Below are 14,774 nucleotides of genomic sequence, written 5' to 3'. Positions count from 1 at the left end.
TCAAACAAAAAAAGAACAAAATTCGAAAATGAAATATTGATTCAACCCCCTATTAAAATAATTGTCAAGTAATCAAGAGAATAAAAATCGTTCGATTGGGCTACTGTCAATTTATGGAGAAAGAACCACTCTGGAGGCATTACTGATGATGTAGTTCGTCAAATCTTATAAAAATTTCTTTTTCAGAGGGTCATAACTGATATAGAATTGTTTCAGTTGGATTTATGGACCCTAGACCTTGTTCCCTTCATTTGTACTATTGTCTGTAACACTTATTACTTGTAAGATTCTGAACACCCTTATTACCTATAACTATAATTCTCAAAATAAAACAAATTTTCAGTTTGTCTAAGTCTAATGTCCAGTAAGCCCTTTAATTCTAATTAACTAGCAGCAAAGCTTGTCAGAGGAAAGTCCATAATAAGGGAACAACCGTAGGGTATACTCTTTTGTGAGGATTGGAATCAATTGCCCCCCTTCAAAAAGAAGTTTCTAGTCACCTAGTAATTAAATTCTATAGATTGTTACGAAGTCGAACTGATTGGTCGAAATGTCGAACTGATTGGTCGAAATGAGAAATCATTCCGTGACTAGTGATGCAGTCTGTCTTTTAAATCGATTTGTAGTAAGTCGATATTGATCTATTTTTTTTTTTTTTTTTAATAAGAAGGGGTATTATGAGTTTTTTTTTAAACTGAATTGTGACAAATAGAGTTTATAAAATATCCTTAGTATTTCTGTTTAAAGTGGTCTTTACGTATGTAATTTTGTTATATTTCAATTACTTCCTTACAGATTGTGGTAAACCATTTATTGATGGGTAATACATGATCAAAATCATAATTTTAAATACTAGACTTAAGACTGATTTGTCTATTGAGAGCTTGTATTCGTGAAGTCTTTTTCCCAACTGTGACTGGTTCTGCCAATGTAAAATTTCCCACAGAAGCAGGGGACTCTGTAAGCACGGACCACGGGCTCCCTCAGGAGGACGGGCCATGACCATAAATAGCGTCCATTTCGTCTTTTCCGAATCGAAAAAACTTTCAAGCCATTGAAGAAAATTTTTGAAGAAAATGGAAAGATGCAAGGCTTATATGGAGTTTTGTGTCTCTTTTGGAAATTTCTGTTGGCGGAACCCATCAAAAGTTTGGAGAAAATTTACATGAACTTTCAATAGACAATTCTCTAAAGTTTGAAAACAAGATCGATGATTTTAATTCTGCGTTGGACCTCTACACTCTTGAATGTGCAGATCATATAATAAGGGCTTCACTTTAAACAGAGATATTGGGGATAATTTCATAAGCCCTATTTATGATAATTTAGTAAAAAGAAGTCATTGCACATTTTGTCATTTTCAAAAATGAAAAATTGGGCTCTACTTTTTGTGTTAAATTTTCCCTTTTTTTTATCAATGCTTCACGAAATGCTCTAAACGCAAGAGTAGTGGAGTAAAACGTTTATTTTCTTTTCACAATGTCTATTATTATAAGAAAAATGTCCAGTATTATTAGAAAATGCTTTTTACTATTAGAAAATTTCACAGTGTCTATTACTATGATAAAAATGCATTTCTGAGATTGTGCAAGGTCTAAATCACTTTGGCCAAAAAAAACTCTATGTTTGAAATAAATAAGGAATAGGATTTTAAAACTCTGGGTCCAATGCTATGAATTTGCCAAGCCTTCTCAGTCAGTTTTTTTTTATTGTATTTATTTATCCTGTTTGAGCGTCTCTAAAGTGCTTCTGCACGAGCTTGCTCTTAATTCTGTGTGCTCTACATTTTCTTTCATGACAATCTCATTTTTGTTTCATTAGTTTTTATATCTTAGTATAAGATATATGAAAACTATATGTCTTGAACAGTTTTAAAAAGTACGCATAAAAGCTAACCAAATGTTTGATATATAATGTTATTAATTGTTGAAAGATCATCAGTTCAAGATTTTATTTCACTGTAATTTTATTTTCATTTTTAATGCTGCAATAATTGGAAAAGAAAATATTTGTAATATAATTCGTTTTCAGTGAAGCACCAATGACGTAGAAGGCTTTAGACTTTTACAATTAGGGAAGGGGGCAGTATTCAAACTCTTCTTTGTAGTGAAGCTATACTAGTCTTGAATAGTTTTGGAAAGAACTAAAAAATTAAACTAAATATTTGATATATATTGATATTAATTGCTGAAAGCTCATCAATTCAAAATTTAATTTTACTGTAATTTTTATACGAGCATCCCCTTCATAAGAACCATATATGCCCGCAGGGTATAACTTACAACGCCTGCCTCCAGGCCCTGGGGGGTTTTGTTGACCCCAGAGTTTTCCTTTTATGATCTTTGAGCTATTTTTAAACAATTAGCTATCTCAAAGTTCTTATCGGATAAGTTAGAGGAAAAAAGGGCGTGGATGGGGTAGGGCTAGTTGCCCGCCGATTTCTTTTGACTCTTAAAAATTGAAATAGAACTTTAAATTTCCAATCAAAGGAGCCCTCTCCGAAATTTATACGAGCATCTCTTCCATAATAACCATATATGCCCTCAGAGCATAACTTACAACGCCTGACCCTGGGTCCTGGGGGGTTGCGTTGACACTGGAGTTTTTCTTATCTGACCTTTGAAATAGTTTTAACAAAATGGTTATCTTAAAATTTGTATCGGATGGGTTTGATAAAAGGACGTGTTAGGGGGAGACAAAATATACTTTTTGGATCTAAAAGGGGGCTTACTGAAAATACCCGAGAAATGGCATTATGAAAACGCAAAAAATTTAATTTTATTTCTAAATTTAGGAGCAGGCAGATTTGTTCAATGCGTACCACTACAGGTTATTATTTGCAATCTACAGGGAGGGGAAATCTAGCCCCCCCCCCCCCCACAATTGGCGCAATTGTAGCTTGCATCGACTATTGCTATTATGGTAATAAATGTTTATTTATGTTTGCTTACTTAAAATATCTTGAACACGTTTCTCTCTTAGGTATATTGGCTCATTGGTCGCTTTAACATTGGCTATGCTAATCTATTTCAAAACTATAAGATACCTATTATCTGATTCAAGGATGAAAAGGGTGATAGTAATTCAATTACTTTTAATTCTGATGAGTCTCCTAGTCAAGTTCCATTCCTCCAGCTCAGTAGAAGAAGGACAAGGGCTCCCATTATTGAATCAAATATTTTCATGGTTTACCCTTGGTAAGTTGAAACTGGCCTAGCTATTAGTTGTATTTTGAGGTTTTTAAAGCTCAGATTTAAAAATACTAAAGAGAAGGGTTTATATAACATAAACCCGTATTATATACATGAAGATATATAATTATAATTTATATATGATATATATATATATATATATATATATATATATATATATATATATATATATATATATATATATATATATATATATATATAAATACTAGTATAATTATAATTATTAATAAAATAATTACATTATGCAAGGAGCTACTAAAACAGCAACTAAAGAAATACGAAGGAGTAAGTACTAGTTCAAGGTCACACACAATTGTCGCTTTTAGCTCTTTGTGTGGATGGATTTAATAGTTTAAATGGCTTATATAAAGGTTGCCCTCTGATCAATGTCGGGCCTTTAAGAGGGACCTAAAAATCACCTCTTCGGAAATTCCATGGTATATGGCTTCAAACAATTCCTCCGTAAAGAAACACAAGTGACCCGAAAAACATGAAATATCATATTTTTGTAGTTAGATCGTTGAAAATCCTTTTCGAGGTTTTTGAACACTTTGAATTCGTGGATGCAATTTTTGTCAACATCATATTCTTTTTGCAGAATGTTTATTTTCTTCTTCTCAAATTATACAGGTTTAATTTTTTCTAATAACTTTGATAAGCAACTTTACAATTAACGAACTTTAGGTATTTGGGAAAATAGATAAAATGAGAAATCTTTTCGTGTTGACATTTCGACCATAACTTTTTTCTTTTTTTAGGTTCTGCTTTGTTAATTTTGTGGTTCCTAGATATTTACTATTTAGCCCTTGTAGTTTTTTTTATCTTTAACTTATAGTTGCTTAGTTGAAGATAGAAAAGGACGTTAATCGTCTATCTCTAACTTCTTAAGCTGAGGATTTGACCCGGTTGGCTTCGAGAAAGCCCGCTATGAAATCAAGATTTTATGTTATAGCTATTATTTTAAGCGTTCGTGGTGACCTGGGCTGAGACTTGATCAGATATTTGTTTAGCTTAATAGATGCATAGGCTAAGGTTAAATCAAGACCTTTTATTTAAATTTTAAGCTGAAAAGTTTGAAACTCATAAATTTCCAAGCGAAAAGATTTCCAAATAAATCCATAGAGTTCCAGCTGGATTTTCAGCTCTTTGGTGCACAGATCATTGATCATTTGGTGCATAAGCTGAAAAGTTTGAATCTCATAAATTTCCAAGCGAAAAGATTTCCAAATAAATCCATAGAGTTCCAACTGGATTTTCAGCTTTTTGGTGCACAGATCATTGATCATTTGGTGCTTAAGCTGAAAAGTTTGAATCTCATAAATTTCCAAACGAAAAGATTTCCAAATAAATCCATATAGTTCCAGCTGGATTTTCAGCTCTTTGGTGCACAGATCATTGATCATTTGGTGCTTAAGCTGAAAAGTTTGAATCTCATAAATTTCCAAGCGAAAAGATTTCCAAATAAATCCGTAGAGTTCCAGCTGGATTTTCAGCTCTTTGGTGCACAGATCATTGATCATTTGGTGCATAAGCTGAAAAGTTTGAATCTCATAAATTTCCAAGCGAAAAGATTTCCAAATAAATCCATAGAGTTCCAACTGGATTTTCAGCTCTTTGGTGCACAGATCATTGATCATTTGGTGCTTAAGCTGAAAAGTTTGAATCTCATAAATTTCCAAGCGAAAAGATTTCCAAATAAATCCATAGAGTTCCAACTGGATTTTCAGCTCTTTGGTGCACAGATCATTGATCATTTGGTGCTTAAGCTGAAAAGTTTGAATCTCATAAATTTCCAAGCGAAAAGATTTCCAAATAAATCCATAAAGTTCCAGCTGGATTTTCAGCTCTTTGGTGCACAGATAATTGATCATTTGGTGCTTAAGCTGAAAAGTTTGAATCTCATAAATTTCCAAGCGAAAAGATTTCCAAATAAATCCATAGAGTTCCAGCTGGATTTTCAGCTCTTTGGTGCACAGATCATTGATCATTTGTTGCATAAGCTGAAAAGTTTGAATCTCATAAATTTCCAAGCGAAAAGATTTCCAAATAAATCCATAGAGTTCCAGCTGGATTTTCAGCTCTTTGGTGCACAGATCATTGATCATTTGGTGCATAAGCTGAAAAGTTTGAATCTCATAAATTTCCAAGCGAAAAGATTTCCAAATAAATCCATAGAGTTCAAACTGGATTTTCAGCTCTTTGGTGCACAGATCATTGATCATTTGGTGCTTAAGCTGAAAAGTTTGAATCTCATAAATTTCCAAGCGAAAAGATTTCCAAATAAATCCATAGAGTTCCAACTGGATTTTCAGCTCTTTGGTGCACAGATCATTGATCATTTGGTGCATAAGCTGAAAAGTTTGAATCTCATAAATTTCCAAGCGAAAAGATTTCCAAATAAATCCATAGAGTTCCAGCTGGATTTTCAGCTCTTTGGTGCACAGATCATTGATCATTTGGTGCATAAGCTGAAAAGTTTGAATCTCATAAATTTCCAAGCGAAAAGATTTCCAAATAAATCCATAGAGTTCCAACTGGATTTTCAGCTCTTTGGTGCACAGATCATTGATCATTTGGTGCTTAAGCTGAAAAGTTTGAATCTCATAAATTTCCAAGCGAAAAGATTTCCAAATAAATCCATAGAGTTCCAACTGGATTTTCAGCTCTTTGGTGCACAGATCATTGATCATTTGGTGCTTAAGCTGAAAAGTTTGAATCTCATAAATTTCCAAGCGAAAAGATTTCCAAATAAATCCATAGAGTTCCAACTGGATTTTCAGCTCTTTGGTGCACAGATCATTGATCATTTGGTGCTTAAGCTGAAAAGTTTGAATCTCATTAATTTCCAAGCGAAAAGATTTCCAAATAAATCCATAGAGTTCCAGCTGGATTTTCAGCTCTTTGGTGCACAGATCATTGATCATTTGGTGCATAAGCTGAAAAGTTTGAATCTCATAAATTTCCAAGCGAAAAGATTTCCAAATAAATCCATAGAGTTCCAGCTGGACTTTCAGCTCTTTGGTGCACAGATCATTGATCATTTGGTGCATAAGCTGAAAAGTTTGAATCTCATAAATTTCCAAGCGAAAAGATTTCCAAATAAATCCATAGAGTTCCAACTGGATTTTCAGCTCTTTGGTGCACAGATCATTGATCATTTGGTGCTTAAGCTGAAAAGTTTGAATCTCATAAATTTCCAAGCGAAAAGATTTCCAAATAAATCCATAGAGTTCCAACTGGATTTTCAGCTCTTTGGTGCACAGATCATTGATCATTTGGTGCTTAAGCTGAAAAGTTTGAATCTCATAAATTTCCAAGCGAAAAGATTTCCAAATAAATCCATAGAGTTCCAACTGGATTTTCAGCTCTTTGGTGCACAGATCATTGATCATTTGGTGCTTAAGCTGAAAAGTTTGAATCTCATAAATTTCCAAGCGAAAAGATTTCCAAATAAATCCATAGAGTTCCAACTGGATTTTCAGCTCTTTGGTGCACAGATCATTGATCATTTGGTGCTTAAGCTGAAAAGTTTGAATCTCATAAATTTCCAAGCGAAAAGATTTCCAAATAAATCCATAGAGTTCCAACTGGATTTTCAGCTCTTTGGTGCACAGATCATTGATCATTTGGTGCTTAAGCTGAAAAGTTTGAATCTCATAAATTTCCAAGCGAAAAGATTTCCAAATAAATCCATAGAGTTCCAACTGGATTTTCAGCTTTTTGGTGCACAGATCATTGATCATTTGGTGCTTAAGCTGAAAAGTTTGAATCTCATAAATTTCCAAGCGAAAAGATTTCCAAATAAATCCATAGAGTTCCAACTGGATTTTCAGCTCTTTGGTGCACAGATCATTGATCATTTGGTGCTTTAGCTGAAAAGTTTGAATCTCATAAATTTCCAAGCGAAAAGATTTCCAAATAAATCCATAGAGTTCAAACTGGATTTTCAGCTCTTTGATGCACAGATCATTGATCATTTGGTGCTTAAGCTGAAAAGTTTGAATCTCATAAATTTCCAAGCGAAAAGATTTCCAAATAAATCCATAGAGTTCAAACTGGATTTTCAGCTCTTTGGTGCACAGATCATTGATCATTTGGTGCTTAAGCTGAAAAGTTTGAATCTCATAAATTTCCAAGCGAAAAGATTTCCAAATAAATCCATAGAGTTCCAACTGGATTTTCAGCTCTTTGGTGCACAGATCATTGATCATTTGGTGCTTAAGCTGAAAAGTTTGAATCTCATAAATTTCCAAGCGAAAAGATTTCCAAATAAATCCATAGAGTTCCAACTGGATTTTCAGCTCTTTGGTGCACAGATCATTGATCATTTGGTGCTTAAGCTGAAAAGTTTGAATCTCATAAATTTCCAAGCGAAAAGATTTCCAAATAAATCCATAGAGTTCCAACTGGATTTTCAGCTCTTTGGTGCACAGATCATTGATCATTTGGTGCTTAAGCTGAAAAGTTTGAATCTCATAAATTTCCAAGCGAAAAGATTTCCAAATAAATCCATAGAGTTCCAACTGGATTTTCAGCTCTTTGGTGCACAGATCATTGATCATTTGGTGCTTAAGCTGAAAAGTTTGAATCTCATAAATTTCCAAGCGAAAAGATTTCCAAATAAATCCATAGAGTTCCAACTGGATTTTCAGCTCTTTGGTGCACAGATCATCTCTTTTGCCATATTTGCCTTCGGCCCGAGAACGCTAAAGATTGAGGATGAATGCATAATTTCGGCCTTTGAGACGAACTGTCTCGGCTATATAGCAAGAGTAAGATATGAAGACAAAGTCCCAAACCAACAACTCTAAAAGCAAATAAATGTGAAAAGAAAAGAAATGACAGATGGAGTGCAGTCACCTGCAGTTGAAAGTATAGTCACCAGCAAGTGTGACTGAAGCAACTCAGGCGACTGGGTCACAACCTCTGGTTCTCAAACGAAGATCTTTGAAAGCAAATAAATTAAAAAAAAAAAGAAATGAGAGATGCAGTGCAGTCACCTGCACTAGAAAGTATAGTCACCAGCAAGCGTGACTGAAGCAACTCAGGTGACCGGGTCACAAATACTAAATGGAATGGAGAAACCACGCCTTGCAAGAGTTGTTTTGAAGGGAAGGATCCTGAATAAACACACTCATGGAAGGCCTAGGATGAGATGGTGTCATCACTTGAAAAGTGACCCTTTTCTTCTTCTGAAACAAGCAAACAAACATCGTGTAACAAAGCACATAGAATGAAAATATATATTTCATATGATATATATGAAATATGATGATATATGTTGGTGCAAGTACGGGCAAAAGGAGATTTTGTTTTTACGAATCTTGAGAATTTAAGACAAAATTTAAGTAGTCTGTAAAGATTTCAATTGTTCTTGTCTTTGTCTGTCTTCCCTCACTTCTCACATCTAAATACTCAACTCACCATACTAATACTCACCTCTGTAAATGTATTTATTGAACGTAAAAATACCTACGTTAAACAGCTCATTTTCATATGCCTTAGAATAATTCATTGCGGGTCCAATTTAAACGACAATGTGTGGGAATGGAGATAAAGGTCTCGTCCCTTGATCTCTTGTAACGAGCTGAAGGAGTTGAGGTTAGAGTTCTTTGGTGTATATGATCAAGAGGCTAGGTTTGCCAAAAATATATTAAGCAGCAAGAATTTTGGGACTAAATGAAGCGTGATTGGTTTCTCGAACAGCTTTGAAACATAACCTTTCAAGAAGCACATTCACCTCTGCAAATACATTTATTGGAGGAAACCCTACTATAGAATTACTGCGTTCAACAACTGATTTTTCTTTGCCTTAGAAGAATTCATTGAAGGTTTAACTTAAACGGCAATGCGTGGGACTGGTGAAGGTCTTGTCTCTGGGTCGTGTGCAACGAACTGAAGAAGTTGATAGTTCAGTTCTTGGGTGTATGTGATGAAAAGGCTAGGTTTGCCTAAAATATATGGAACAGCTGGAATTTTGGAATTTTAAGAATCATGATCTGTTTTGAACTTTCAATGATCGGTCTGTTCGCAGAGCCGTGAAACGTAGGGGGAAATCACCTTTCAAGAAATAGATATACCTCAGTAAATGCACCCATTGGAAGACACCCTAGTAGAAAATTCTTTGAGTCATGGCAACTCATTTTCTTACACCTTGAATGAATTCGTCGTCGTGAAGGCCCTTATTTATTCCCAACGTAAGGAAATCGTCAAGAAGGTTTTGTCTACCTCTTGACCGTTTCAAAGAATTGAAGCAGTTGAAGTTTAAACTGGCTGGTTTTTGCCTCTTGAGAGGTTGTTTATAACCTCTACAGAGCTTTTGCCTCTGGAGGACAAAGGAGATATTATCAAGGACAATAAAGTTTTGAAAAATGATGAGGTTGTAATGATTCTCAGTGTATTTTTATTTTTTTATTTTTTTTTTTTGTATTCTAAAAATTTCTAGTCACAAGGACAATTTAATCAAAGTTTCAGAACCAATGTTTGCCGAATGTATTTTAAGAAGCTGGCATTTTAGAACTTTGATTAGAGTGGGTCGTTTTTTTTTTCGAATAGCCATTGAATATTAGGAGAAAGTTTTATAGGATTTGTCAGTTTGCAATGCGTAATTTCTGTTCTTATGAATGCGAAGTATTGTTATTTTATTCTTGAGATTTAGGCTGTTTAGTTCTTTTTTCGCGTCTAGAATTTATCTATCTATTATGTTTCTACGCCCTCTGGTATTTCCCGTGACAAAAAAAAAAAAAAAACGCAAAAAAAGTTGCGTTTCTTTATCAGTTTTAGGAATGCTCACCTTTATTTTATTTATCTTTTAGGGTTCTCAGTCTTTTCACCACTGTTGTCAGATCCAGTTTTAGTGGTTCGACTCTATTCAATTAGTTTAAGCTTCCTGCCTAGTTTCATTCTCCTTAGTTTGACACATGAAGTGCTTTTCTACGTATGTTTTTGTCTAGCGTTATTTTCCTGGGTGAATCTAGATGGAAATATAAGCAAAGAAAGGGTAGGTGATCCTTTCATATTTTAATATGAATAAATAACTTCCTGCTTTGGTGAAATAAAAGACACTAAACTGTATATTGGTGCTGTTATCCCTAAACGTCGTATCTGACATTTTTACACGTCTGGGTTAATTATCAAAACTACTTGCTAAGCTGTTCTCAACGAATTACAGCAGAATAATATAGATTATGAGGATCAGAGTGTGATTAAGCATGCTTTGTTCTACTGATCCCCACAATGATGTTGTTCAGTAAACTATTTTTGGTAATAATTTAAGAGGTTTGAGAATGTCAGATACACCCTTTAGGCGAAACACTAACAATATGAAATTGTATTTTTTTTTTTTAGTTTCAAAATTTTGTAGTTTTTATCCTGAAATGTCATTTTGACAGTTTTCTTGACATATTCTGGTAGCGACTACTCCTTTCTAGAATGATCGGTGTGAAACTTAGATATTTGAGCTTGGCCGCTTTAGGTTAAGGGAATTGCAATCAAGGGTTCAGTGATGTAGCGAGGTTAAGGTAGTAAGAGTTTAAGGATTTAGCGGGAGGAATGCAAGGCTAAAGTATTTGCTCTCCATCCTGTAAATGAATTATACAAATTTCTCAAGCTCTAATAGTTTCTAGTAAGTTTATCGTGTTTGTTTGTGATCCGCAAGATAATTCGTGGCCTTAGATTTTTTTGATTCCTTTGAAAGTGTAACTGTTCTTTGTCTTATTATGTTTTCTAAGCTGTTCTCAACGGGATGTAGCAGAATGATAAAGATCGTGAGGATTGGGGTGTGGTTAAACATGCTTTGCTCTACTGATCCTCCCAATGAATGAAGTTTATTAAACAATTTTTGGCAATTATTTAAGAGATTTGAAAAGCCAGAAACAACTTTTAGGGGTAGCAGCAACAATACGAAATTTTTTTATTTTTTTTTATTCTGAAATGTCGTTCTGACAACGTTTCTAAAATTTTCTGGTAATGATTTGTAGTTTCTGGGATGATAAACGTTAAATTCATAAATTCTTTAGCTTGGCCGCTTTAGGTTAACTGAAATGCAATCAAGGGTTCAGTGATGTAGAGAGGTTAAGGTAGTGAGAAGTTGAAGATATAGTGAGGTAAGTGGAAGTCTAAAGAATCTTCACTCCGTTCTCTAACGGAATTATACAGATTCAGCAAGTTCTAATAGTTTCAAATAAGTTAATCGTGTCCGTGATCCACAAGATGATTCGTGGGTCCAGATACTTTTGATAACTTTGAAAAAGTAACTGTTCCCTGTATTATTTTGTTGTGGAGGAATACTGCTGCTTTGGGTGTTTTTTAATGATTCTTTTTTTTTTTACGGTCATCTCTAACTTGATAACAGTAAGAGACGAAAATTTTAGTAGAAAAAAATTCCTCTAGAGTTTGCAAATTTGCTGTAATCTTTCATAAAGCAAATAAACCTTCTTTTTTTGATAATAAAAAGTAAAAACAAGAAGCAAGTCAAAACTGTACTAGCTCTAAAATTAGGGATTTATTAATTACATTCAGAAATAGGTCTACAGGCAAAGTGTACAGTCAAAAGCCTCATATATGTTGTCTTTCTTATGCAAAAATATATGACTAAATGAAATAGTTGAGATAGCCCAAAAATAGCTAAAATAGTTAATGAGAAAACTGATGGTGTCTTAGCTGCTAGGAAACCAGCAATCTTGTGATTTCATTGGCTAATCGGTTTTCTGTTTTGTCAGTAAACTGCGAGATGATAAATTCGCTCGGCTATAGTTTCAGGCTTATTGCTTCACCGTTTCCTTATCCTGCAACTATCGATGCCTTGTTGTGGAACTACACTTGCCTTGTTGCAGTCACTGATCCATTAAATCTGTATAATTAGTGAACCCGGGTTTAGCCGTCGCCCCCCTAAAACACCTTTGTGGCATGAATTCCAACAGCTTTTGACAAAAAGGAATCAATTAAAAGCTCTGATTAAAAGAAAATATAAATAATTTTGGAAGTATTTTACCTATCTTGTTTGACAAAATATAAAGTTATATCATTCTTTACTGGTTCCCATGTAACTCAACCCCCATTCAATCCAGCCCCTGGAATAGGTTAGGATAAGTTGAATGGGGTTGAGTTGTTCGGGTTAATTGGGATTTAGTTTTAGGGTGTTGAATTGAATTAAGGCTGGATTAAAATTCAATCATTGAATTGGTATTGAGCTAAACGGTGACTTTTGAGTTCAATTTTGGCTGAGTGGCACACATGCCTTCTTTATTTTCGCTAAAAATATGTTCATGTCGTCAGCCGGATTTCTTGGTGGAGTTTAGCTACGATTATGATTGTGGCTCCAACCTCTTGGGAGGAAGGGCTGCATGAAATCAATATTTTTGTCAATCTTTGAAACGATAATAAACCATGGAAACTAGTTTCCAAGTCTTTACGTGGACCCTCTTCTATAATTCAAATTATTAAACAAGAAATTTTTTTCTTGTTTAGATACTTTCTTGTTTTAGATATTTTCTTGTTTCTTGTTTTTCTTAGATAAATATTGGAGTTTTGTAACCCTGGAATTACTTAGGGCTTGCCTCCCCTACTGGTCAAGGTCAGAAAATAATGGTTGGAGACTAATTTCTGAGTAGATTTTCTTTTTTTTTGGGGGGGGGGGGGGGCTAACGTTTTGGAGTGGGCTAAGTAAATTTAATTACATCCGAAATAGGTTAATAATAGTACTCATTCGGAGCAAATCATGAGGTTCCTATTTTGTAAGGATTGGGTGAATCAATAAAAAGGAATTTGTATAGACTCCCAAATCCATCTATTAATTGGGGCGAAAAATCGCTCTCAAAACATGATTAGTGTGTGGCATGTTTGGGTCGGAAAGAACAAAACTAGTCTATATATTTCAAAATATTAACAGACATTGTTAAAATATTCATTATTATATGATTCACAATCCATAACTCATCATTGAATGTTTATTATAAATAGAGAAATAACCCCAGGGTCATTATCAGTTTTTTCCCTGTGTCCTGTCCTGTTTTGCCCTGTTTCCTGTTTCCTTATCCCTGTAAAATATTATAACTTGATGTCAAAGCCAGAAAGAATTAGCAAAGCCAGGCACCTTAGAAGTCACAGGTCATCATCATAAATATTGGATCCTCTATTTTTCACTAATGTTTGGTGCTATTTTTAGAATGTTTCCTACGGGCTGGACATGGCAAGTTAATCTCTAAAGTTTTCAATTAAGTAGGCCTTGTCAAACACTGAAGAATTTTTTGATAATACTTTTGGTGGTAACTTTTTTACAAGATATGGGGATATATTTTGGTGAAGGAAGGGGTGCTGGTGACTAGAGTGTATGACATGTCTAAAAAAATAGGATACGCCATTTACCACCTTGCTTCAATTTCCCAAGAATCAATAGACATAAGTTTTTAAACTCGAACTGATTCATGCATGAGTTTTAAGCTCGCATTTAATTATTAACCTGACCGGTGAATTTATGTTTTCGCGCCATTTTTTTTTTATTATTATTATCATTATAACTAATCATAATATATGCAAAATAATTAGTTTTTTTACAAAAAACTCAAAACTAACTTTTCGATCTTCACCAACTAAATTTGATTCCAAATAATCAAGCGGCGGGTGATATCACTCTTCTAAGCCCTTATTTTTAGTGACTTTGCTTTACAAGATTACCTAATTACCGTTCTGATATTTACTGCTTAGTGCGCTACAAAAATTGATTTTTTTTTTCTCAATATCTTTTCTTTTCTTTTCAGGGTATTTCAGGATATATTGTAAACCAAAAGGAGAAATCAGCCTTGATGAGGAATGACCTGAAAATAGCATTTTTATATGTAAGTTGTATTACAGTATATCTGACGTACGCATGTGCTGGGGGTAGGCTACTATCCCTCAATCTTTTTATGCCATAGCATCTTTTCTCAAATATTAGCAACTGTATGTTCACATACCCGATACAAAACATGGAAAACGCAAAAGTAATTATTGGCTTTTTGTGCATATCTTTATAGTAAGGAAAAACTCTTAATAATTAAGGTATTCGAAGTAAACGGTACTTTCAGGACGGTCGGTTAAATAAATGTTAACCAGGTATATCATGAAAAGAGAAATCACCAATGCAACAGCACAAACACAAAAAAAAAAAAAAAAAAAAAAAGAGAGACAGAAGGAGAAAAGGAAGACTGTTTTCCTAAATTAGTGATTAATATAGACCAGCACTTGAATGAGGCCTTAACCCTATGCTATACTAGATGTAATTTTAGCTGGAATGAACATCATGGTATTTACTTACATATTAGAGGGAGTGGACTGGACAAGTAAAACATTGGGGTTAATCTACTAATTAAAAATTATGCTTGATTATGATGTATTTACTTTTACATGTGAAATGTAGTATCGTTTGAGGATTTTCCTTTTTTTCTTATTTTTCTATTTTATCGTGGTTTGTGTTGGCTGTGCAGTTAATACGAAGTTTTTGCTATTTATGCGGAAGTTAATTTATTTTTGGAAATTATATGCGTCAGTTGGGGAGGGAGGTCCTGTATAGGAGCTTATGTAATT

The 14,774-nt window shown here is 34.0% G+C and overlaps 2 protein-coding genes across 2 annotated transcripts in view; one reads left to right on the top strand and one right to left on the bottom strand.

Moving 5' to 3' along the window:
• Positions 1 to 14,774, bottom strand: part of LOC136033659 (alpha-aminoadipic semialdehyde dehydrogenase-like) — a 372,653-nt gene that overhangs the window by 248,229 nt on the left and 109,650 nt on the right. The window lies entirely within an intron of this gene.
• Positions 2,973 to 14,774, top strand: part of LOC136034187 (GPI ethanolamine phosphate transferase 1-like) — a 15,065-nt gene continuing 3,263 nt past the window's right edge. Inside the window, exons 1-3 of the mRNA XM_065715365.1 lie at positions 2,973 to 3,197; positions 10,028 to 10,212; positions 13,970 to 14,047. Of these exons, the coding sequence (XP_065571437.1) occupies positions 3,017 to 3,197; positions 10,028 to 10,212; positions 13,970 to 14,047 (444 nt within the window). The 5' untranslated portion in view covers positions 2,973 to 3,016. The remainder of the gene's footprint in view (positions 3,198 to 10,027; positions 10,213 to 13,969; positions 14,048 to 14,774) is intronic.

This window comes from Artemia franciscana, chromosome 12 (genome assembly GCF_032884065.1).
Source record: "Artemia franciscana chromosome 12, ASM3288406v1, whole genome shotgun sequence".
Classification (NCBI taxonomy): Eukaryota; Metazoa; Arthropoda; class Branchiopoda; order Anostraca; family Artemiidae; genus Artemia; species Artemia franciscana.
Note: the sequence above shows the minus strand (reverse complement) of the source record. Positions and strands in the feature narration are given on the sequence as shown.